The 23,075-nt window shown below is 36.2% G+C and overlaps 1 protein-coding gene across 2 annotated transcripts in view; it reads right to left on the reverse strand.

Moving 5' to 3' along the window:
• Window positions 1-771: 771 nt before the first annotated feature.
• LOC111142037 (methyltransferase like 25) overlaps window positions 772-23,075 on the reverse strand; it is a 141,365-nt gene continuing 119,061 nt past the window's right edge. Inside the window, exons 10-14 of one of the 2 annotated variants that reach the window (XM_022494963.1) lie at window positions 20,023-20,097; window positions 19,374-19,445; window positions 17,684-17,792; window positions 7,612-7,703; window positions 772-2,275 (exon numbers count right to left, since the gene is read on the reverse strand). In XM_022494963.1, coding sequence (XP_022350671.1) covers window positions 17,700-17,792; window positions 19,374-19,445; window positions 20,023-20,097 — 240 coding nt within the window. In that variant the 3' untranslated portion in view covers window positions 772-2,275; window positions 7,612-7,703; window positions 17,684-17,699. Of the gene's footprint in view, window positions 2,276-7,611; window positions 7,704-17,584; window positions 17,793-19,373; window positions 19,446-20,022; window positions 20,098-23,075 lie in introns of those variants that run through there. The other variant, XM_022494962.1, reaches the window with a different exon arrangement.

Genomic DNA, 23,075 nt, shown 5'->3' on the forward strand with positions numbered 1-23,075 from the left:
ATGTTCTTCTTTATTCTCACTAACTGCTAATCGTAATTTAGGCTCTCCGTCAGTTATAAATGTAGACAAGAAACCTCAGTAGTACTGGTAGTACTTGCAACTTACTGTTGGCCATAGAAGGTACAGATATTTTCATGTCACATTACAGTTATGGCTGATATCTTCAAATATTGTTGACATTTACGGTCACTTAAAAATTAGAATTTTAGAACTGCTATGTGATCTTTTTATTCAATGAGTTAATAAACACACATGTACTATTAAATCGTAACTTAAAAAAATTCTTTTAGTAACGATCTCAATATGATTGGTTTCCTTTGTCATATTATGTATTTCACTTTTATTCAAAAGAAAATGTTTGAGAAGAGGCCCAAAGTCACTTCTAGACAGCCAAAGGTGTCTGTGGCACAGAAATGGTTCAGATTGGCCCTCTGTATTCCCATTTCACAGACCTACTACTTAGGCTGTCTTCCATTACAAGGGTCTTTACTACTACAGTTTAGAATATTGCATTGCTACCAGCTCTGCTTTATTTCATCTTATACTATATATAATCATAATATATTGTATTTCTTTTTATTTATTTATTTATTTATTTGACAGAGGGAGGAGAGATCACAAGTAGGCAGAGAGGCAGGCAGAGGATGGGTGGGGGGCAGACTTCCCACTGAGCAGAGAGCCCGATTCGGGGCTCGATCCCAGGACCCTGGGATCATGACCTGAGCTGAAGGCAGAGGCTTTAACCCACTAAGCCACCCAGGAGCCCCCATAATATATTATATTTCATCTTATTAAGAAAGGTTCAATAAACCTTTATTAAACTTATGAGATTAGATAATGTTGTAGGTCCAAATCTGGAGATTCAAAGGTGTATCACATGGTTCCTGCCTTTGAGGAACTTAGGTTCCACTAGGCAGATTAGGAAGCAGGCATGCAATTTACAGTGTCTGTGCCCTAATAAGTATACGTGGGAGTGACCTAGATGATGTTCTTACCCTTCACTTGGGTAGTGGTGGAGGTGTGGGCAGAGTATCAGCAAATGCCTCCCACAGGCACTGACACACATGAGGACACCTGGAGAACAAGAAAGCAGTAACTAGGACGGGAAGAGACCACGTCACACAGAGGAAACAGGAGCAAGCATCCAACTTCACTCTGCTTCGAGCCCTGCGGCAGAAGAATGGCCAAGGGAGGAATGACGCATTGCCTATCCCCAGCTCCCCTGCGAAGTGTCAAGGAAGACAATCCTTCTCACAAAGCAGAAGCCGAAACAGCTTCCCACTGTTGCTTAGCATACTCAGCTTGCACTGCCAGTGTATCTGGACAGGCAGGAGTTCTTTTTCGCAGGTCCTTCTTTCCCCAGAAGCTGTTAAGTGCTGAGCCCTTCTTGCAAGGGCCCCTCCCTATCTTCTGGGCCTTCTTCAGGGTGCCCTCCCCAGGCTATTTTAGTGTGTCTCCTAGGCTGTAGCGTTTCCTTCACTCCCACACTGGTGGGTGGCACATGCTCATGTGTTTAGACAGCATGGGCAAAGTGTAGGGGCACCCGAATATAGACTTAGAGCCCAGAGCTCTCCTTTTAGCACTTGAGCCCCAGGGGACCCAGTCTAGAGCAGCGAGATCTTCTCCTATCCTGGACTGAATGAGTCATTTATTACATCCTAAACAGAGACTGTTACTAAGAAACATCCCTATTTAAACTGTCCTCAAGCCGGGCAGCAGCAGGGGCTGCTCAGCTAATTAGGGACTAATTGACTCTTTAGCAACATTATCAGCTGTGACAGTCTTTCCTGCCTCTGTCTGCCAGGGTACTGGGACCATTCTCTGTGATGGGCTCCATTTTCACTTTGTTTATCAGGATCTAAATGGAGCAAATTCCAGCCTCATATCCCTGATATCTCATGAAGGTAAGAGTGTAGATGTAAAATCTTTATATTTTTGAGGGTTTCTGTTTAGTCCGGGAAACTGCTTCATCTTGCCCAGTAGTAATCCTTATGGGAAACAGACTGCCTACCTTTTAGAGGTTTCTGCTTTCAGTTACTGAGGTGACATTACCTTTTCTGAGGAAGAGATTGGTGCCCTCTCTTGCTCTTGTATAGGAGAGGACTTTTTTTTCATTTTTGGTAGGCATTTTTAATTATGACCATAAAATTTCATGACTTCACTTACCTGGCATTATTCTTTTCTCTGAGAGGAAGGGGCTAGTTTTTTTCCCATGGAGGATCAGTGTATTCATTTCCTCCCTTTTCTCCACAGCATGTTCTGAACATGTTCACTGCTAGGCATAGGACAAACAGTAAAAATGATAGGTTTTCTGCCCCTCTAGGATGGACAGAGGAATACAAACATTTTAAAGGTAAGTGCAATAAAGTCATATTCATCTGTACAAAGTTGGGACATCATAAAAAAGACAGTGACTTATATGTGGAGGCAACATCATAAATATTGAAGGACAACATAGAAAAGTGTTGACTAGGAGAGAAAGGGATGTTAGCCTTCCTGGGAGGGATCAGTGAGGGCAAAGTCCAGATGGAGGCAACACTTGAGATACTACAAGAGTCCCAGAAAGTCTGGATACTTTGAACTATGGTTAGATGGAGTGCAGCAAAAGATTATGCTGATGAAGTAACCAGGAAGAGCATCATGGAAGATTTGGATGTCATGCTAAAGAGTTTGGATTCTCCCATAAGAAAATGGGAAACCCACAGAAGAGTTAAAGGCAGGGGTAGGAGATTGATGCCAAGGAAACCAGGAGGGTACTTATGAGACCCTGAACTTAGAGAGTAGCAGTGGGACTGGAGAGGAGAGGCAGTGAAGAGAAACATAAGAGGTTGAATGAAAATGACTTAATGTTTAAATGGATTGGAAGGAGAGAGAAGTCTAGGGTGATTTTGGTTTTCAGAGGCAAGTTTCCTTCACTGAAAATGAGTATCAGAGGAAAAGTGCTTTTGACAGGAAAGTTTAATTTTAGACACGTTGATTTGGAGGTGCTAGGGGAAAACCCAGGGGAAAGGCGATGTCTATCAGGCAGTTGGGTAAACATGGCTAAAAGCTCAGGAGAGAGATTCAGGAGGGAGAATTAGCCCAGAAATTACATCTGAGTGAGCATCACCAGATTCAGACAGTTTTGAAAACCATGACCATGTTTCTTGGAAAGAATATAGATTGAAAAAGGCTCAAGGACAGAGCCCTCAAAGGAAAAAAACTAATATTTGAATGATGAATAGAGAACAGCCTGCAAAGAAGGCTGCGAGGGAACAAATAATGGGAGAAAACTCTAAAGTAAAGTGGCTCTTTTGTCTTCTGGGAAGCAAGTTCTTGGGGGTCAGATGTTCCCTCTACCTCCCTAAATCTTATGGCCTGTTTCTCTCTGTGTTGGCTTTGTCTCTTCTCTCTCGAGATCTCTTCCTCTGCTCATTTGCAGTTTCTGACCCTCTTAATTTTGGCTTCACATGGTCAAACATTGCCTCCAGAATCTCTTTATACATCGTGACCTTTTAGTTCCCATGCCAAATTCCTAAGAGATAATCGGATAGGTCTGACTCTTCTATTTTTTTATTTAATTATTTTTTGTGTTCCAAAATTCATTGTTTTTGCACCACACCCAGCAACTCTTCTTTTTGAGCCACATCACAATCAGGGATCTAGGCTACCCTGATCAGGTCTCTACTCTCCCTCCTATCACCTATGGTCTTAAGTATAAAATATTGTTGCCCAGGTTCACCCTTTGGTAGAAGATATGGGCAAGAAGAAAAGAATGTGGTGAAGCTGAACGACATCTATAGTTTAAAAAAGTTTAAAGATGAGAATCCTCAACAATGGCAGATACCAAAGCATGGTAAAGAAAGAGTCCTTTGGATCTAATGATATGGATGCCAGCTAGGCCACTGGTCAGTTGCTGGAATGGCAAAGAGGTATCTGGTTGCTCTGAGTTGGCAATGAATAAAGGCAGAAAGTGGAGACAGAGTTGTGGCTTCCCCTCAGTCAGGATCTTAATCTCAAACTTTATAATATAAAGGCAAAGAACGGGGGTGATATTGATACAGAACATGGAGTCTAGTGGTAGTTGTCCTTTTTTTTTCCCTTCTCAAACACCTATTTTATTTTTTGGGTATTTGCCCTTGTTCTGGAGTAGAACTGTGGGTCAGGACTTATGAGCACAGATAAAAGAATTACCTGTAGAAAAAGAAAGGATCTCTTTAAATGAGACTGTGGGAAGGAGGGCAGGATAAATGATATTGGTGATCTGTAGGAAAGGTAAGAGGTTAACAAAGGGTACCGAAGTCTACTCTGCAAAGTCTCTCTCCCTTCATTCCAAACCTTATCTAACACAGGCCTTTACATATACTTTCTTAACCAAATGAACAAATTCCTGTAGTGGCTAAAAGTTTGTAGTCGTGAGGTTCTTCCATCTTCCTGGAGGAGAAGGGAAGTAGTGATATAATGAAATAGTACTGATCTTGGGAGCCAGAAAACCTGGTCACCTTGGGAAAATCATGTACATGTCTCTGAATTCCACTGTAGAGTGGGAATGCTTTACATACAATGACACAGGTATACTAATATACTATGGAAGTGTAGGAGAAGGAAAAATTAAGCCTGCTAAGATCACTTAGGGAAGAGTTCCAGAGAAAGTGGCTTTTGAGGTGGGTCATGAAATGTGAGTAGAGCACACCAGGCTAGAATGTAAGGAAAAAGGGTTTGACTCAAACTAAATGTACAACATCATACACAGAATATGACCATCAGAAGCCTGGAATATAATTATCATACACAGAAAGCGACCATCAGAGGCCTTTATGGCTTCTGAATAACCAAAACTTGGAACTACATATCTTTGCATTGTCTTATGAACAAAATACATGCACCTCTCATCAGCTAGCCCCATCATGCTCTTATGTCTATACTGCTGAGTTCCTCCTCTTTCTCACTCATTCTCCCCACTGCTGCTGTCCTTTTCCACAGGGGCCTTCTGGAAATCCTTCTTTATAGAAAACCAACTACTCCATGCCATCATCTTTTTTATCATATACCAACTTCCCTAAAGCTTAACATTTGTTTATTGTCAACTGATACTATGTTCTTAGATAAATTCTCTGAATAACTTTTGTTGTTGTTGTTGTTTTTTCCCCAAGTACTCTTCTCTCTCTAGATATTCTTCCTCAGTAACCACTTGAATACTCATAACTTAGACAACCATTTATGGATCTTGAGCTCTAACTTTCCTATGGGCTCTATGTTGCATATTGGATATCTTTATCATTTGGGTGTTGCACAGACAGCATATCCAAAACTAAGCAATAACCCCCCTAATTCTCAAGCAACCCTAGACTTTCTTCCTCAGTAAATGGCCATACTACTCAGCTAGCCAACCAAACTAGAAACCTAGGGGGGAGGTGAAGGGTGAGTATCTTAGACTTCATTCTCTCCCTTACCTATGATACACAATCAGTAACGAAGACAGGATAGTTTTACCCCTTGGATTATCATTATTTTTTATTTTCCATTTCTACTTCCTCTGCATTAATCCAGGCATTGTCACTTTTCATTTAGGTTTCTGAAATGGGCTCCTAACTGCTGTCCTGTCCTCCTGCTAGATTCTACTCCAATCCATCCTTTAGCCTATAGTCACAGTGATTTTTCTAAAATAGAAATATAATCACATCACTCTTTTCTTAACTCCCTCAATGAAACCTTATGCTGTAAAAGGAAATGTACGTCTTTAGCATGGCATTCAAGGTCTTCTACATCTAGGATCCTGTCAAACCTCTTTGTGATCTTATCTCCATACTCAACTGTTCACATCAAATCTACCTTCAGGCCCCTATAGGGGCATGCTGTCTCATGTTTTTGAAATAATTGTTGCTAATCCTTATTGAGAGGTTACTATTTACAAAGATCTCTGTTAATTGATCTATTCTTTCTCACTACCCCAAGTGGTCTGTTACCCTAACCCAGTTGACAGAACAAAAAAATGAGCCACAAATCAGTTACGTAACCTAACCAAGGTTACACAGCTAGTGAGGGACACAACTAGAATTTGAACTCTTATCAGTCTCTCTACAGAACCCATTCTTTTAACCACTGTATATAGTACTACCACACTGCCCCTTCTTCTGGAAGACCTTTTTTTTTTTTCACTTTGCTTACCTCATACTTACTCTTTATTCACTTAATCTGGCTTCTCCTTCCATCAGAATTCTGAAAAACCTCTCACAAAAAGTATCAGTGAACTCCAAAGGAAAATTTTCCATTCTCTTCTTACTTGATTCTCAAATGCTTTCAACCACTCCATAGGCCCTGAAATATCTTCTGTGGTTCACGTGATGATATTCTTTCGTCTTTCTAATTTATCTCTGAATGTGTTTTCTCAGCCTCCTTTGTTCTTCATCCTCCTCTACAGAATCTTCGTACTGTCATCATTAAAGATTCAGTCCTACTTTTCCCATTCTTCTTTCCCTATGCTTGTTGTCCTAGCTTCAATTTCCATCTATATGTTGATAACTTCTAAACTTGTATTCATGCTTCCCTTTGTTCCATATAGACCCTTACACACCAGCGCTTCTTTAACATTGCTTGAATTTCTCAAAAGCACCCTACACTCAACATATTCAAAATGGAATTGTCAGTTTTCTCCCAAATATTGCTCTTCAGTGTACCTCAGCACTGCTTTTCATCTAGTTAAGTAATCTAGACAACTGTTACAGCCCATTGACCAAAGAGGAGTAGGAAAAAATCCCTGTAGTCCACCTTAGATTTATTTCACTTACTGCAACTGAGGGAATGCACTCCAGGGGAACTGTAGGTTGTCTCAATAAAGTAGAGTTTTAGGAGCTTCTTTCAGGCTTTAGGCCTATATTGCATTGTTATAGAGAGGATTGAAAACCATGGGATCCAGTTTTGAATTGGAGGTTGTCAAAAAGCTAGGGAAATCTAATGACTGGCTTTGCTTTATTTTTTAAGATTTATTTTATTTGTGTGAGAGAGAGTGAGAGCATGTGTGTGTATGTGCAAGAGCAGGGGGAGAAGTAGAGGGAGAGGGGAGGGAGGGAGAATGTTAAGCAGACTTCATGCTGAGTGCACAGTCTGCCATGGGGCTTGATCTCAGGATCCTGAGATCATGACCTGAGCCGAAATCAAGAGTTGGATGCTTAACTGATCACACTCCCCAGATGCCCCTTTGTTTTTAAAAAAAAAAAACAGGAACACTAAAGTGGGCTGAGGGTGGTCACTGCTAAAGAAGTAGGAGTCAGCTACATGTTAGGAGAGAGGATGCTGACAATGACCTTGTCTTTGTTTCAAGTATGCCATTGAGTGAATATTAATCATAATTGTCATTTACTTTATATTTTAGTATCTCCAAGTTTTAGCTAGGTAATTTTGGGAAAAATGACTTGAAGTCCCAGCTTTAATTTTCTAATACAAAAAAAAAAAAGAATTATCTATTATTATTTTAGACAGAAAACTCAAAATTACTTTACATATTGTTTTAGTTGCACACATATTTTCTTTCACTTTAGCACTGAAACATTCTTTAGGTTTCTAAGAAAACCCCCCAAATATTATTCTAGCCATTTGCAAAAAGAGTTCTGATTGACAGACTATGATACCTACCCATTTAGAGGCAGGACAGCCAAGAAATCATCAACTGCTTGAGGTCTAGAGGGTTATGCATCCACCAATATCTTGCTTTTCTCAAGAGGAAACTGAAAAAATGGAAGAAGACCAACACAGAAGACCCTCAAATGATCAAGTGGTAGGATAGTTGCTGTAGTGGTTAGGTAGTTAGACTCTCAAGCCAGAACACCAGGATCTGAATCATGCCTTTACTGTTTCATAGCTTTCTTCCTGCATCCTCCTCCCTGGAGTAAGTTGCTTGACCTCTTTGTATCTGAATTTCCTCTGCAGTACAGCAGCAGAAATAATATAGTCCCTTCCTCTTAGGATTATTGTGAGGATTGAATAAGTTAATAAAGTACTTACAAGAGCACCTAGCACGGCATAGGCACTCAATAAATATTTACTTGGCATTATTATTTTAACCCATCATGTCATTTGGAGTTTAAAAAACCTTTTAAGAATTGAGTAGTTGCCAAGGACACTCTATGAATGGTATGTATGTAAGAGAAATATAAAGTTGGAGTCACCTCTGAAATTTTTTAAACAGATCTGGCCACTCAAGAAGACTCCTTCAGAGAGAGCTGCTCAGATGCCAGCACATTTGAGAATAGTGAATCTGGAATTATGTTAACATATTGGAACCTTCCATGGAGACTGGAATGGTGAAAGAGCAATTTGAATAGTAGACTTTCAAAACTGTCAAGGAAATTGATGATGTATTCCTGCTTGCCAAGAAGGGGCTTATCCAACACCTTTGGACTGAATATGAGGCCAGTAAAAATGGAACTTCTGGGGAGATTCAATTTAATCTATAACTGAATTCTTCTCTTCCTGTCAAGCTGGCCATTTTGACATCTATTAACTATACATGTAAGTGGAGTAAATATTTTTTTGATTATGACATCTGTTTAAATTGGCCTTCTGTGTCTGTTCATACTTTCGGTTAAACTATACGCTGTTAGCATTTACTGGGTTGGAGGTGGTTTCTTTGGTCCAGAGAAAAAGTTTGCAACCAAGAATAAATTAAGTTATTTTTAAAAATCATATGGAGTACATAAGAAAGTTCTTTGTATTTTTTTTTTTTTTATTTTGTGACTGGCCATTTGTGCATTTTTGGAGGGTATGTTGAATTAAACTTATTGGCACATTTATGTAGAAGACTTGTTATCTTAATTGATTTGTCAAGTCATTCAGAGATTGCTTGCCTATGCTTCCTTGTATTTTATGTACAAATATCTAGGCTGGAGACTTTTCAAGAAGCTAGAAACAACCTAAAGGTCTAACAATAAAATAATGGGTAAACAGAATATATCTCATTAAGATGGACTTTTATGAAATCATTAAAAATGATCATTATGAAGGCAGTGTAGAATCATGGGAAAATGCTTCTTATACAATATTAGGTAAAAGAGGCAAAATGCAGAAGGGTATATTGACTGCTAAGGGAAATACAAACAATGTATATACATTTGGACCAACTGAAAATAACTACTCGATAGTGGGAATATGAGAAATTTAAGTATATTTTCCTCACTTCTCTTTAACAATAAAAGAAAAAAGTAAAGAGCTTTAAATGGCATGACCAAATTATTTAAGAGCCAGATTCTTCACTCATTTTTCATGGATTTGTAAAAATGACAGCTTGTGTGTTAAGGCAACTTGAACTTCAGCCCAAGAACCTGACTTGTTTGCCTCAATAGATTCACTGTATCTTGACTTCCTTAATAAATTCTGTGCAAATTTCAAACCCAAAGGTTTACTATCTTTATTAATATGAAAAGATCTCATCGGTGAAAAGATACCATAATCAGAGATAAACAGGAGAAGCACAGCATAGGGTGTGGGATGTCCACCAAAAGATATAATGGCCTTTTGAAGAGCTGTTCATAGTTGCTATATAAATTTTTTAGAAGTTAGAGTTTTGAGAGATATATAGATAAAATACAGAATATTTTCACATTCTTAAAATTTACTTCCACATTAAATCTTTTACATTGCAATTAAAAGACACAACTATTAAAAGAAAAGTGGCTGCGAAAAACCCACAACTCAAAACCCAAAATTTATTAACAAGCCCTTGTGGAGTAATGCCTGTTAAAGAACGTTAGCTAAAGGCAGAGGGGGGGCTTGTGAAAGTCTGGTTTCCTTTGTATTTATTCTTCGGCAGTGACTGAAGAAAGGGGGATCTAACCTTCTTAGATACAGACCTCTTGAGCATGAGCCAAGATGTAGGTCCATTTAGGGCAAGGTTGTGAGTACCCTTAGGATTTGCATTTTCCCCAACCCTGGGATGGAATGCAGTAGACACTACAGAGCCTGGCAGGGTATTCCATGTTCTTGGGCATAAAACTATCTCAGAGGAACCATTTTAAGACTGACTTAGCAAACGATAAACACTTGGTGATTCCCTTAAGATGCCCATTCTAACTGAATTTGGGGTAGATTTGGGGTAGAGACTGAGGTCCTGTATTATAAGAAGCTCCCAGGTGATGCTGATGCTATTGGTTCATGGATTGAATTTTTGAGTAATAAGATCTAAGCTCGGTTTACTTGAGAAAAATAAGGAATGAAGGAAATTTCCTGCTTAATCTTTGCTTTCCATATATTATCTATAGCTGGTAAGTAATCTTTGGACAGGGAAGTACGTCATGGAGTGGACTCCAATTTTTTTTTTTTTTAATCACTCTGGGGGGTCAGAAGATCAGTATTGGTCACTAAGAAATACACCCTGTAACTCTTACATTGAAGTCTTTATTCATTGCTCTGTTTTCACCGGCTTTTGGGACTGTTATTGCGTTAACATTATGATGTGTGCACATCGGCTTGGATGGCTACTTTCGAAATTTCATTTATAAACAGATCTCTTTATAAAATCCCTTCTCTGATTCTTTTCATGACCCTTTTATATATGATATGTAAAATGCCAGGGTATTTGGTATTTAATAATCAGCAGTTGTCTTTAGGTTTGTTCTTAGTAATTAATTAAGATTTAATTAAAATAAAATTAAAGTTAATGTCTTCGGCAAGAAACCTATTGGTTTTCATTGATCTTCCTAACTTACTTTTTTTTTTTAAAGATTTTATTTTTATTTATTTATTTGACAGACAGAGATCACAAGCAGGCAGAGAGCAGGGAGAGAGAGGAGGAAGCAGGCTCCCTGCTGAGCAGAGAGCCCGATGCGGGGTTCAATCCCAGGCCCCTAGGATCACGACCCGAGCCGAAAGCAGAGGCTTTAACCCACTGAGCCACCCAGGCGCCCCTAACTTACTTTTAAAAAAGATTTTATTTATTTATTTGTCAGAGCGAGAGAGGGGGGCAGGCAGAAGGAGAATTGGGCTCCTCGCTGAACAAGGAGCCTCATGTGGGAATCATTTCCAGGACCTTGGGATCATGATCTGGGCTGGAGGCAGACGCTTAACCAACTGAGCCAACCAGGCGTCCCAGATCTTCCTAACTTATAATTAACCACTATTATTTGTGTTCAAGTCTTTCAAAAGTGGCCTCACAATCCAACTTTTAATTTTAAATTACAAAGTTCTGATTATACCTTATCATTTACTTATGAGACAATAAAAACTAAGTATGAGATATAGTACCCAAAGTAGTAAAAATGAATACCTTATTTCGAATGTCAATGGGTTCTTATTATTGAATTATTTTTTTAAACCTGCAAACAGTGAGCTGAAATAGCTCTTATATTTCCTATGAGAAAACATTATTTTTTAAAAAGATTTTATTTATTTATTTGACAGACAGAGATCACAAGTAGGCAGAGAGGCAGGCAGAGAGAGAGAAGGAAGCAGGCTCCCTGCCCAGCAGAGAGACCTATGTGGGGCTCGATCCCAGGACCCTGGGATCATGACCCGAGCCGAAGGCAGAGGCTTTAACCCACTGAAGCCACCCAGGTGCCCCGAGAACACATTTTTATAGAAAACATATCTACATTTTTTTTTTTTTCTATTTGCTTTATTTGTATAGTCTTCAATATAGTACTAGACCTTAATTCTTTGGCTCACAAAAACTTGGAGACCACAAAGGTAGACAAAAGTAAAAAACAAAAGAGTGGTCTTTAAGCAGATATTGGGCATTCAAATAACTATGGTTGGGGCGCCTGGGTGGCTCAGTAGGCTAAGCGTCTGCCTTCGGCTCAGGTCATGATCCCACGGTCCTGAGTTGGGCTCCTTGCTCAGCAGGAAGCCTGTTTATCCCTCTCTCCCTCTCACAGTCCCCTCGCTTGTGTTCCCTCTCTCGGTGTCTGTCAAATAAATAAATGAAGTCTTAAAAAAAAGATCACTATGCTTTCAGGATAATAATTCCTAGAGTGAATGAGGAATGGGTGAACCATTCTGAAGTATTACTGCTTGCTCCGTGGATGTATACTACAGTTATGATTATTAAGGATCTATATCCCTAATGCATGTTATTGAACTACTTTGTTGTTCTAAAGATGTTCAATGAAGTTTTGTTGGATTTTCTAATGTCTTACTTGATGAGAAACACATATACTCTGTTTGTAAAGCTACAGAAATTTGGTCTTCTGTTTCCTATCTTTCAAAGATGGCACTTCTCATCTGGCCAACAAACAGCTATCTTATCCTCCTTATGCATTTGCATCTCTCTATAACAGAGAGGTTGGGATCTAAAAATCAAGACATAAATGTGCATACAATGTCACTCCACGAGACAACTATGACCTATGACCTTCAGAGACTCTGTAACATTGCTTTATTTACTTACAAAACTCCATGAGATTTAATTTTACTTTTCATAATAAAAGAATGGTTAAGGAGATCTTGGTTGAATTTACTATGGTTTCATTAATCTTAAAGGTAGAAATTATGCTATTAACAGCAATAGTTTTAACGAAATCCCTTCTTCTCCAAGCATGTGCAACCAATTTATTAGAATGAAAACATATTACCAATAATCTCATCAACAAAAGTAGATATCAAAACTGTGCTAAAGATCTAAAATATGAAGCATATTTTAAAAGACTTTCAAATCTGTTTATTTTCAAGACAAACAACAGTATTTGCTATCAATGAGAGCAAAGTTAACTGAGAAAATAATTTACCTTGCAGTAGTTTCAATATCTACACTCTAAATGTTGACCCTCAAAAAGTCTAAATATCATTCCTCAGTACAGTGTAATGGGCACTCAGGGATGGCTTCTCGAACCTAGCAGAAACTGGTAATGTGAATAGTTTTGGAGCCTTTAAAGGGAACAATTTATATACACAGGAAGATATTTCGCATTCCAATATATGTTAAAAGTAAATCTCTTTGCCTTCAATATTATTTTTAGTTCTGTTCTTCTAAGTTAGCTTAAGTAGAAATATAATACTTAATTTTTTCATGATTTAAAGTCTTTTTGTATGCCTTTATTCATAGAGGTTTACCTGCAGCTATACTGTCTATTAAAATTAGAAATATTCTGAAGTCACCGGAATACAGAGATGTTTGTTATTATAATCAAATGGTATCTGGAATTGTTTTATCTTTCCCCTGAAACACATTATTTGAGTATACTTTGCCTGACGGAAAGCCATCATTGAGTCTTTTGCTTTAAAGAGTTGTAGCAGTAATAGAAGACTGGATTCTTTCCTGAGAGGGGAGTTAACTCAGAATATATGTGCACTTAGTTCAACATGATTAGCTAATGCACACCAAGTCCCATGTTGACCAAATGGTGAATTTTAGGTTGGAATTTGTATACTTTTTTTTTTTTCCTCAAATTCAACATGTTCAATCATAACTGTCTGAGTACAAGTTAAAGGCTTCTCCTCCCACGAGATTTAAATACATGCTACTTTGTTCTGTGCTGAAATGTGTTAACTCTCTTACTCTGGATTGTGCATTGGAAAACTCTAATAAAAACAGCATAATTTTTTTAAAGGTCTTCCCACTGACAGAACATCTGCAAACTTAATGAGGCAATCCATTGAGATAAATACATCAACTAATAAATTCCCGTACATGCAGCCAGTAGCATCACTGGCCAAGTACAAACCATCTGGGGAGGTTTGGAGACTTTCAGTTCCTTTGGTCACAGGTGAGCAAAGCACATATTTCACATAGCAGGTTATTTCTTAAACAGTCCTCCTACCTGAAAATAAGCCATTCTACTGACCACATTTAGAAACAACCTAAAGGAACCTATAATTAAAGAGGAGAATGGAACAGAAGTGAACAGTTTAGGACAAAGGTAGTTCAGAGTAAAGGACTATGTGTTTATGTACATACTTTTTTTCCTTTCCAAATATCATTATCTAAATCTTAACTCTTCCATATGCCTCTTATATGTGTTTCAATAACTATATTATAAACTCCTCAAGATTAGGAACTGTCATAGTCTAGTTCTATGAATCTTTCTTCCCAACCTATAGTGTCTAGAATAGTCTTAGTCATAGTATTGGAAACAGACAGTGGTTGACTGAATTTTGTGCCACATCTACAAAGTACTTTTATTGAGATGTGGGAAATTAATTAAAGATTAATTGCATATTCAATTTAATAGTTGTATGAATATTCATATTTTATTTTCCTTCTTGAGGCTGTTTTGGCATACTGTGCTTCTTTGAAAACGTTTTCCATTTCATGCATTTATTATCATAAATGTATTGGCAAATTTCTTGGCATGTTCCCTTTTATTTGTTTTTATTTTTATTTTTTTAAAGATTTTATTTATTTATTTAACAGAGAGAGAGAGATCACAAGGAGGCAGAGCAATAGGCAGAGAGTGGGGGGGAAGCAGGTTCCCTGCTGAGCAGAGAGCCCATAAGATAGATGGGAGCATGAAAATATTCCCAGCATGATTATAGATTTATTTCTTTTATAGTTAATTTTTGTTTTATATATTTAGATTATGTTATTAACTACATGCCAACTTATAATTGTTATATTTCCTGGCAAACGGAAGCTTTTTCATTATGAAGGATTTCTCTTTATAGTCAAGAATTTTTTTTGCCTGACATTAACTAATTATCTACTTTTCATTCATACATTTTCCTTTTGATGAATATCTGCAAATATGCCTTTTCTATTACTTTTGAACTTTTTGTACCCTTGTTTTAGTTCTGTTTCTTCTAACTGACATGTTATTGGGCACTCTTTTTCCAGTAAGTCAATCTTTTTGTTTTATAATTGAAGCATTCAATTTATATTTAATGGAATTACTGATATATGTAGATGTAGTCTACCATCCTATACTCTTTGCTTAATATATGTATGTACCAAGAATTAATTGCTTTACATTGAGAACTGCAACCATCTGCATTAATCTGACAGAGCTAAGGGGTCTAAGAACTGAGACCACCTATACCAACGTGATTTGTTTGTTAAAGAAAAACTTTCAGAGGGGGAGACGAACCATGAGACTGTGAACTCTGAGAAACAAAGTGAGGGTTGTGGAGGGGAGGGGAGTGGGGGGGTTAGGTGAGACTGGTGGTAGGTATGAAGGAGGGCATGTATTGCATGGAGCACTGAGTGTGGTGCATAAACAATGAATCTTGGAACACTGAAAAAAAAATAAAATTAAATTAAAAAAAAAAAAAAAGAAAGAAAAACTTTGCCCAGGAAAGTTAAGACTGTAAGCCAATAAATAACTTCATTGTTTCAAGAAAAACTCATATATTAATTTATCTTGGACAATCTGCTCACCTTGGCAAAAAGCTCACATATCAAGTAACAGTTTGCTTATCAAGACTTCTTCAAGACCTTTCCCTTGCTATAGATACCAATCATAAAACTATTGTCATGAACTTTTCCAAACTGTGGTCTGGTCCCCACCTGAAAAGAGCCACCTTTTTTAAACCACTTGAGCCCAGACTTTGCAATCCTGTAAATATCGTCTCCTGACTTCACCTTCAGACTGTCAAGGCAGAATCCTTTAACACTACAGAGAGTTCTAATAAACTTAACTTTGCTTTATTAACAGATTCCCTGGGGATATTTTGGGGGAGTTCAAAAACATATTTATTCCTTTAATCCTCATAACAACCTTATAAATGAATTCTATTCTTATGTTCCTTTTACAGATGAGAAATTGAGGCATACTGAATACTAAAGTGGCTTACACAAGGACACACAACAATTTAACTCACATGAATCTAAACTATGCTACTAATATTACTGAGTCTATCTGTCCCCGAAGTCTACCTTTGAAGATACCATAAAGGATCCTATGTCCTGACCCTCTCTGCCCTATGCAATAATTACAGTACAGATTATAGTAATTCGTAATTTTGTTGTCTTCCTCACTAGACTGTGAGCTCTTTAAGAACGGGCATGTCTTGTTTACCTCCATGCTGCCAGTGCTGAGGATAACCTCTGACACATGATAATCATTCAATAAATGTTTCCAAAACGAAAACTAAGTGAAACCCCACTTTACAAATGAGGCTCTGCCATATTAAGAGTCTTGCTGTAGCCCAGTTAGAATGTAACTATCATGACTTATGCTCCCGCCAGTACCCCACATTCCTTAGCTCAACTGTAAATGAGTTCTCCAACAGTAGTTTTTATGAGATGAGAGTCTACAAACATTGCAATGGGGATTGATACTTATAAAGCCACAGTCCTATCAAAATATTATATTTCTTTGTTTTTTTGCTGAAATATTATAATCTCAGTGTGATCTGAGGTTATCTCATGTGGATTAGCTTGAGTCACACAAATGTCTCTAATAAAAACAGAAAGCATTAATTGGTAAATGTACTTTCTAACGTTTTAAGACACGGGGAAGTTACTAAAAAGTTTCCTTGGTTTTGAAACAGCTGGAATTCACTTCTCTATACTAAACAGGGCTTTACATATATGAAGTTTTTTTTTTCTTTATTATAAGGAGAAAATAATGTTATATAAATATTTGGTCATCAGGGGAAAAGTTCAAAATTTTACATATCTGTGAGTGGGGCCTGGGGTGGCAAATATGAGTGTGTGCATGCTTGCTTGTAAGTGTATAGATGAAAGAAGATTGGTAAAAAGTTGATAATTACTGAAGTTTGTGATGAGTAAAAGGGGATTCATTGGATTCTTCACTTCTGAACACATTTGAAATTTTCCATAAGCTTAAAAATGGTTAATTTCCCCAGTATTGTGCTAGCTATACAAAGTACCTGATCATTCATATATACACTGGCTGTAAACTTAGTATCACAACCCAAAGCAAAAGTTACTCTTTTCATCTGCGGATAGACTCTAAAATTTAAGAGAGTAGCTACTTGTGCTGGAAGAATTTTCATAGTCTTTTGCTGAGCATCAAGGAAGCTTTTCCCCAACTGTCCATCTCTTCTATGTCCATCTCTATATTAGAAACCTCAAGATTTCTGCAGGTGAAAGGAGGCTGCACCACACCACGCACAGCACAGGCCTTCTTTCCTTCACTCCTGCTTTTCTCAGACTGGCTTTCTACAGAGCACAAGGTAATTCCATCGAGTGCAATCCAGCCCTGGATTTGAGTAAGATAAACAGCTTCAAGAATCCTGAAAGTGATGATCTCACAAGATGTACACTCCTTTAAGGGCACAAAATATTTCCTCACGTAACTTAGATTAAAACACACTTAGTAAGCACTTTTTATGTCTGCCTGGTTCCTGGGTGTTTTTTTCCCTTTAAATGTGGATTTTTCCCTCTGGATAACATGGAAAATCCTTCCAAAATCTGGAGAAAAATGCAAAGGATCTTCGTCACCAACTATTTTATGATATACATACCTCTACCATTCCTGTCAATAAAAGTTTTTAAGTCAGTAAAAGTCAAAATGTGGTGTGCAGCAAATATCTAAAGTCTCAAATACAACAGAAAACAAATGTCAGATCACAATGTCCTACTGATATACTAATTCAGGAATGTGGGTCAATCCTTTTTTACGATTCCCATGAGTTCTTATTTTATTAATGTATGCTTTGACAATGGAAAAATAGATTATGGTATTCTGTTGTTAACTAGTATTTTATTGTTTATTTAAAATATAGAGCAATGTTTTTCAAATATTTACATAACACAACACAAATGTTCAGAAGAGCAAAATTAGGGATAGGCTCCACAAACAGATACATCTAATACCTTGCTTCAACTGAAATCATTGCTGCTTCTTCAGGGCAATAATAGCATAACATCTGGGAGATTTCACAGGATCAAACAACTTCACAAGTGCAACCCATGCAATATCTTCCTGCAAATTGATAAGTGATTTAAATACATAGCAATTTGTTGAAGATAAGAATGAAAGATGAGTTAGACTATATACTGTGATATTAAAAAAAGAACATAAAAAACAAACTACGTAAAAGAAAATTCTTTGTTGAATGGAATTAACATTTATAATTTCACCTCTGTGGAAATAAAGAGGTATATAGCTAGTGAAGTACAAGGTTACTCTTTGCTGCAATTGTGAAAAATGAAGTGGTCAAAAAAAATTGGGTATTATGGAAACAAATTATTATATGATGAAACATTATCCAGCTTCTGTAGTATATTTAATGAGCTGGGAAATTTTTGAATAAAATGAAACAAATTATATGCAAAACTATACTTATAATTTGATTCCAATTTTAATTAAAGCAGGCATAGTGTGCTCATACATACATGTGTAGCATATATATATTAGAGAAAGGCACTAGAAAACATATCAAAAATTTAAATTAATGCTGAAAGATGAAATTATTTTTAATTTTTTTATTCTTCATTTAAAATCTCTAGTATTACTCTTATAATAAAATATTATTTATATTATTTAAAATGTTACTATTTAAATATTTAAAGTATTAACAAATTAATATGATTTCTATCACTTCATTACCAATCTATTAATCTTCATGCATACCATTTACTCATTTTATTTACTTATTTTTTTTTACCACTTATTTTATTTAGGTCAATGGAAATTGTTTTGAAAAGGGACATAGGGAGTACCTAGTAAAACAGGCCTGATTCTGTCACCTACAAATTTGGAAAACTAACATTTCCAGTGACTCTAAGTTAGTTGGCAGTTTAAGAAAGTAAACAAATCCAAATATTTAAAAATTGCCTTTTTCCATAAAAATACGAATTAGAAAAGCAAATTTATTAAAATTCATTTGTTCCAAATGGCCTGCTGAAGAAGTAAAACTACCCACTATGATAAAATAAAATTGTTAAAATAAAGCACTGATGATGGAAACTTAAGACTGAATCCATGTGTGGGTTTAATTTAAATAGTTCACATAACTATTTTGATCACAGCCAGAGTAAAATCTGCAAAAAAGTATTTTCCCTAAAGATAAACAAGAAAACAATTTTGGGGGGCATTCAACAAAGGTAAAACAAACAAGACTGTGAAAAAAAAAAAAAGTAATTTGCACTGATCAGAAGAAATTTTTATACTGTGGAGTGCGTATGTCCAAAATCCAAAAGTGATTTAAAAGGTAAATTCTTATAAAATGAAAATATACATACTATCTTTTATATCTGGCCTTTATTAATTTTAGCTATACATTATGTCATATATGATGGTTATGTGTACTGCTTACTGTATAGGAATTACCATACAATTAAAAGAATATAAACTTTTATAAAAGAAGCCTTGCTGAAAACATCTGTTGTACATATGTTTATGTTTAAAAAGAGATAGAATGAATATTTAAACCTCAAAAATATAATGAGAAAAATTATCTGACTAGTTTTAGGTCAAAGAAACTTACTCTAGATATAACTGGGTCCATTTACTGGATTTTATGAAGATATTTATTATGTATTTTAAAATATCATAATTTACCTGTTCTTTTAGGTAGCAAAGTCGATCTAGAAGAATCAATGCCTCTATACAAGGAGCCAGAACAACTTTCAACTAAAAGAAAGAATAAGATAGGATGGTAGAACTTAAAAACAAAAAACAAAAAACAAAAAACAAACTAGCTTAACACTTATGTTCAAGAAAATGTATCTACAGAAATTTATGTAAGGCCAAATCTCCAATACCAATTGTATATCTTCAGAAAATGAATACTGCAGAGATGAAAAGTTTTTCTTTAATGATAATAGGAAAAGAATGTCCTTTGGATGACTTTGAGGTAGAATCCAAAGGCAGTCCTACATACGTGATAGAGAGCTTTCAAAGGTACTAAAAGTAAAATTCATTAAAAGGAATGCTTGTGAAATAACTGCACTGAGACCAATATGTGTTCAAAGAACTCTGAAATTTCTTTCTGTGCATTTATGATACACTTTAAGAGAAATCTACCATGTGTTCTCTTTATTACATTACTGACACCTAATATAGTTCTGAAATAGGAAATGATCCAAAAGGGTTTTTCTGCAGTAAGAGAAAAACAACATAGATTGGTTGGTCCCATAATAAAATTTAATAGATCCCTATTCAAGTCTAGCAACATATCCAATTTAACAGGTTTAATTCTGAGATTTACCATATTAAAAGCTTCCAGCTCATTCATTCTAGGCTTATACTTCTCGTAGTAGTCCATTATAACTTTTTCTGGCAGCTTCAAGATAAAACAACAACAAAAAATTTAACAACAGTTAAAAAAAGTTTTTCCTTATCAGACATAACCCCTAAAGTAAAATCAACATAACAATTTAAAACAAACCTCGGTGTCTGAAGAACTCTAAGGATACGCATGAAGCAAGTCAATATAACAAAGTTCTTTCACTGATCTCTTCTGTACCTAGTTTATTTAGCATACCATAAATAAAATCAGCAGTAACAGCCTATTACTACTGTTTAATTTTAGTAAATAGATGAAATATTTACTTTCACTTGTTTCTATGCTTGGAGTACACAGGAGCTCAATAAACATTTTTTCCAGTAAAATTAAAGATTTAAAATGTTGTATCTATATGTCCTAAAGAATAATCTTCAAAGGCAACAAGAACACAATAAGGACATATGTTCACATTTAAGGTAATTTACTCTAACATCCACTTAACAATCCACCAACAAGCATTACTTTCTGATTTTTCTCCAAAACACAGAATGCCTTATAGTACTGAACACTTGGGGTTCGCAGGCCACTTTTAAAAATACACATGCTTCTGTTCACACCAGCTGAACTTTATCTTTACTGAGTCAACTGTATTCATGTCTAAACTTGATATAAGTATTACATAACTAATGAAATACTAATGCAAAAGGAGAAGTTTTTTTTCTATAAATCGGATGCCTTTTTGAAAGGCATGATAAAGGAAAGCCATCAGAAGAAACTGCTATCAAATTACATATGGTCAAAACAAATGAAAGACTGGATGAAAACAAGTAAAAAATCTGAAAGGATTTGTATTTAGATTTTTTTGCAGATGTCTAAATGAATTTATTATTTTTTTTCAAAGCCTTTATTCTTTTTCTTACTGCATTCATTAAATTTCTTTTGAACTTCGAAAGTACAAGAAGGTAACAGTGAAAAGTTTTTGTCTCAATTTCTAGTGCAGCCTGGCAGAAAAGATTTCTCCCTTGGTACAGAACCCAAGCAGATTATACCTCCTTCTCCCAACCCTTTCTAAAATTTTGCCCATCTTTCAATCAAATGATTACTTCCTGAACCAAATTTTTGCACTAGCGTATACTGAATTGGATCCAGGCCTGAACTTCAAGCCAGCAGAAATTCTCATCTTACAAAATTGTGTGTGTGTTTGAATTAGAGCTTTTATTTGGTCTTTACTTCTCTCCTACCTTCTGAGATCAGCAGTTACAGGACAACTCAGAACTCACACTTTCTTTAAAATCTTGCTTCACCAGCACATTGCTTCCTATAAACATGGTTTTTCAATGTGATTCCATGGGTTCTCCAGTATTCTTTGTTTCTCTTTTATGCTAAATTGGGAAGCACTACCCTGGTCATCAACTGCATTTGTTCCAAACTAGGAATGGTTGACTTGGCTTCTCCGCATATTCCACTTTAGAGAACTGTGTTCTGTTGGTTTTGTCGGTGATCTGTGACCCTTGGAATTTTCTCTTGGTATCCTTCTGCATTCATAACACACAGGATTTGAGATTAAACATGCTTTCTGATTTTGTTAACGAAGGAGTTTGTGTTTTGGTTTCTATTTGTTAGTTTTGTGTGATTCTAAAAAATAATGGAAGTCTGTTGTTTAAATGAACCAAAGCTGGACACTGGAGACTAATACACTGTTGTCAGCTAAAGTCCACACATCTCAGCCAGGTACTCAATGTCAACATCAGTGATGGTAAGTTATGTTAACAGATACACTTGAGGGAAGCCTGGGTGGCTCAGTCGGTTAAGGGCCCAGGTCATGATCCCAGGGTGGTAGGACTGAGTCCCACATCTGGCTCCTTGCTCAGTGGGGAACCTGCTTCTCCACCTGCCTGCTGTTCCTCTTGCTTGTCCTCTCTCTCTGACAAATAAGTAAATAAAAATCTTAAAAAAAAAAAAGATACCCTTGATATGACAGGAACATGGTACTCTATCTCTATGGTCTTCCTCTCAGAAACCTTTAGCTCCAGTCCAATCATGAGGAAAATAACTGCAAATCCAAGTGAAGGAACATTCTACAAAATGTCTGATCAGTACTCCTCAAAACTCTCAAGGTCATCAAAAACAAGACAAGTCTGAGAAACTGTCACAACCAATAGGACTAAATGCAGTGTGACATCCTGGATGGGACTGTGGAACTAAAAAGGCATTAGGTAAAAACTAAGGAATTCTGATTAAAATAGGGACTTCAGCTAACAACAGTTTATCAGTCTACAGTGTCCAGCTTTGGTTTACTGGTTCTTGTGCATTTGCCCTTAAAATGTTATTAGGTGTGGCTTTTACATAGAATATTGACATACTGTTTTTGATCTCAATTTGAAAGTATAATTGTTAATTCTCGTTTTGTTTTTTACCAAATGTAATGGCTACAAATCTGTACAATCATAAGTTACAGGACACTTCATTATTAATAGTATGCTCATTTTCAAAGATAATTTGAAGTTCTTTATAATATGATGCATAAAAACATATCAAAGGTAGGGCCTTAAAGAAAGGATAAATTCTCAAGGGTGTACAATTAAAAGGAGAAAAACATGACACCAAAGTCACCTCGCTAAGGACAGCTGCTGGAATCAAGTATAAATGTACATTTGAACCTCCTGATAGCTAAGGCAAAAAAGAAGTAAGTTAAGTGTTCTCTGGAGGAGATTGTCCTATCATTAAAAATTAAATTATCATGTAGATTGTTATATAACAGAACCTAGATAATATGAATAAGTTTTGAAATATGAAAAAGTTTTATAATATAATATTATAATATAATATAATTTCATATAATAATATGAAAAAGTTTTGAAATATTGTCTTTATTGAATGTTCAAAAATATCCTCATACAAAATACATTAAGACTCTGAATGCCTCTAAAACCTAAGCCCCATTTTAATGTGTTTCTGCCCTATCACTGCTTCAGGAAAGACTCCTAGGCTGCAACTTATGTAAAAATCTTCCTGCAGGTACAGTTTCCCCCATT

Source organism: Enhydra lutris, unplaced genomic scaffold (assembly GCF_002288905.1).
Source record: "Enhydra lutris kenyoni isolate GAN:26980312 unplaced genomic scaffold, ASM228890v2 scaffoldscaffold7, whole genome shotgun sequence".
In the NCBI taxonomy this organism is placed as follows: Eukaryota; Metazoa; Chordata; class Mammalia; order Carnivora; family Mustelidae; genus Enhydra; species Enhydra lutris.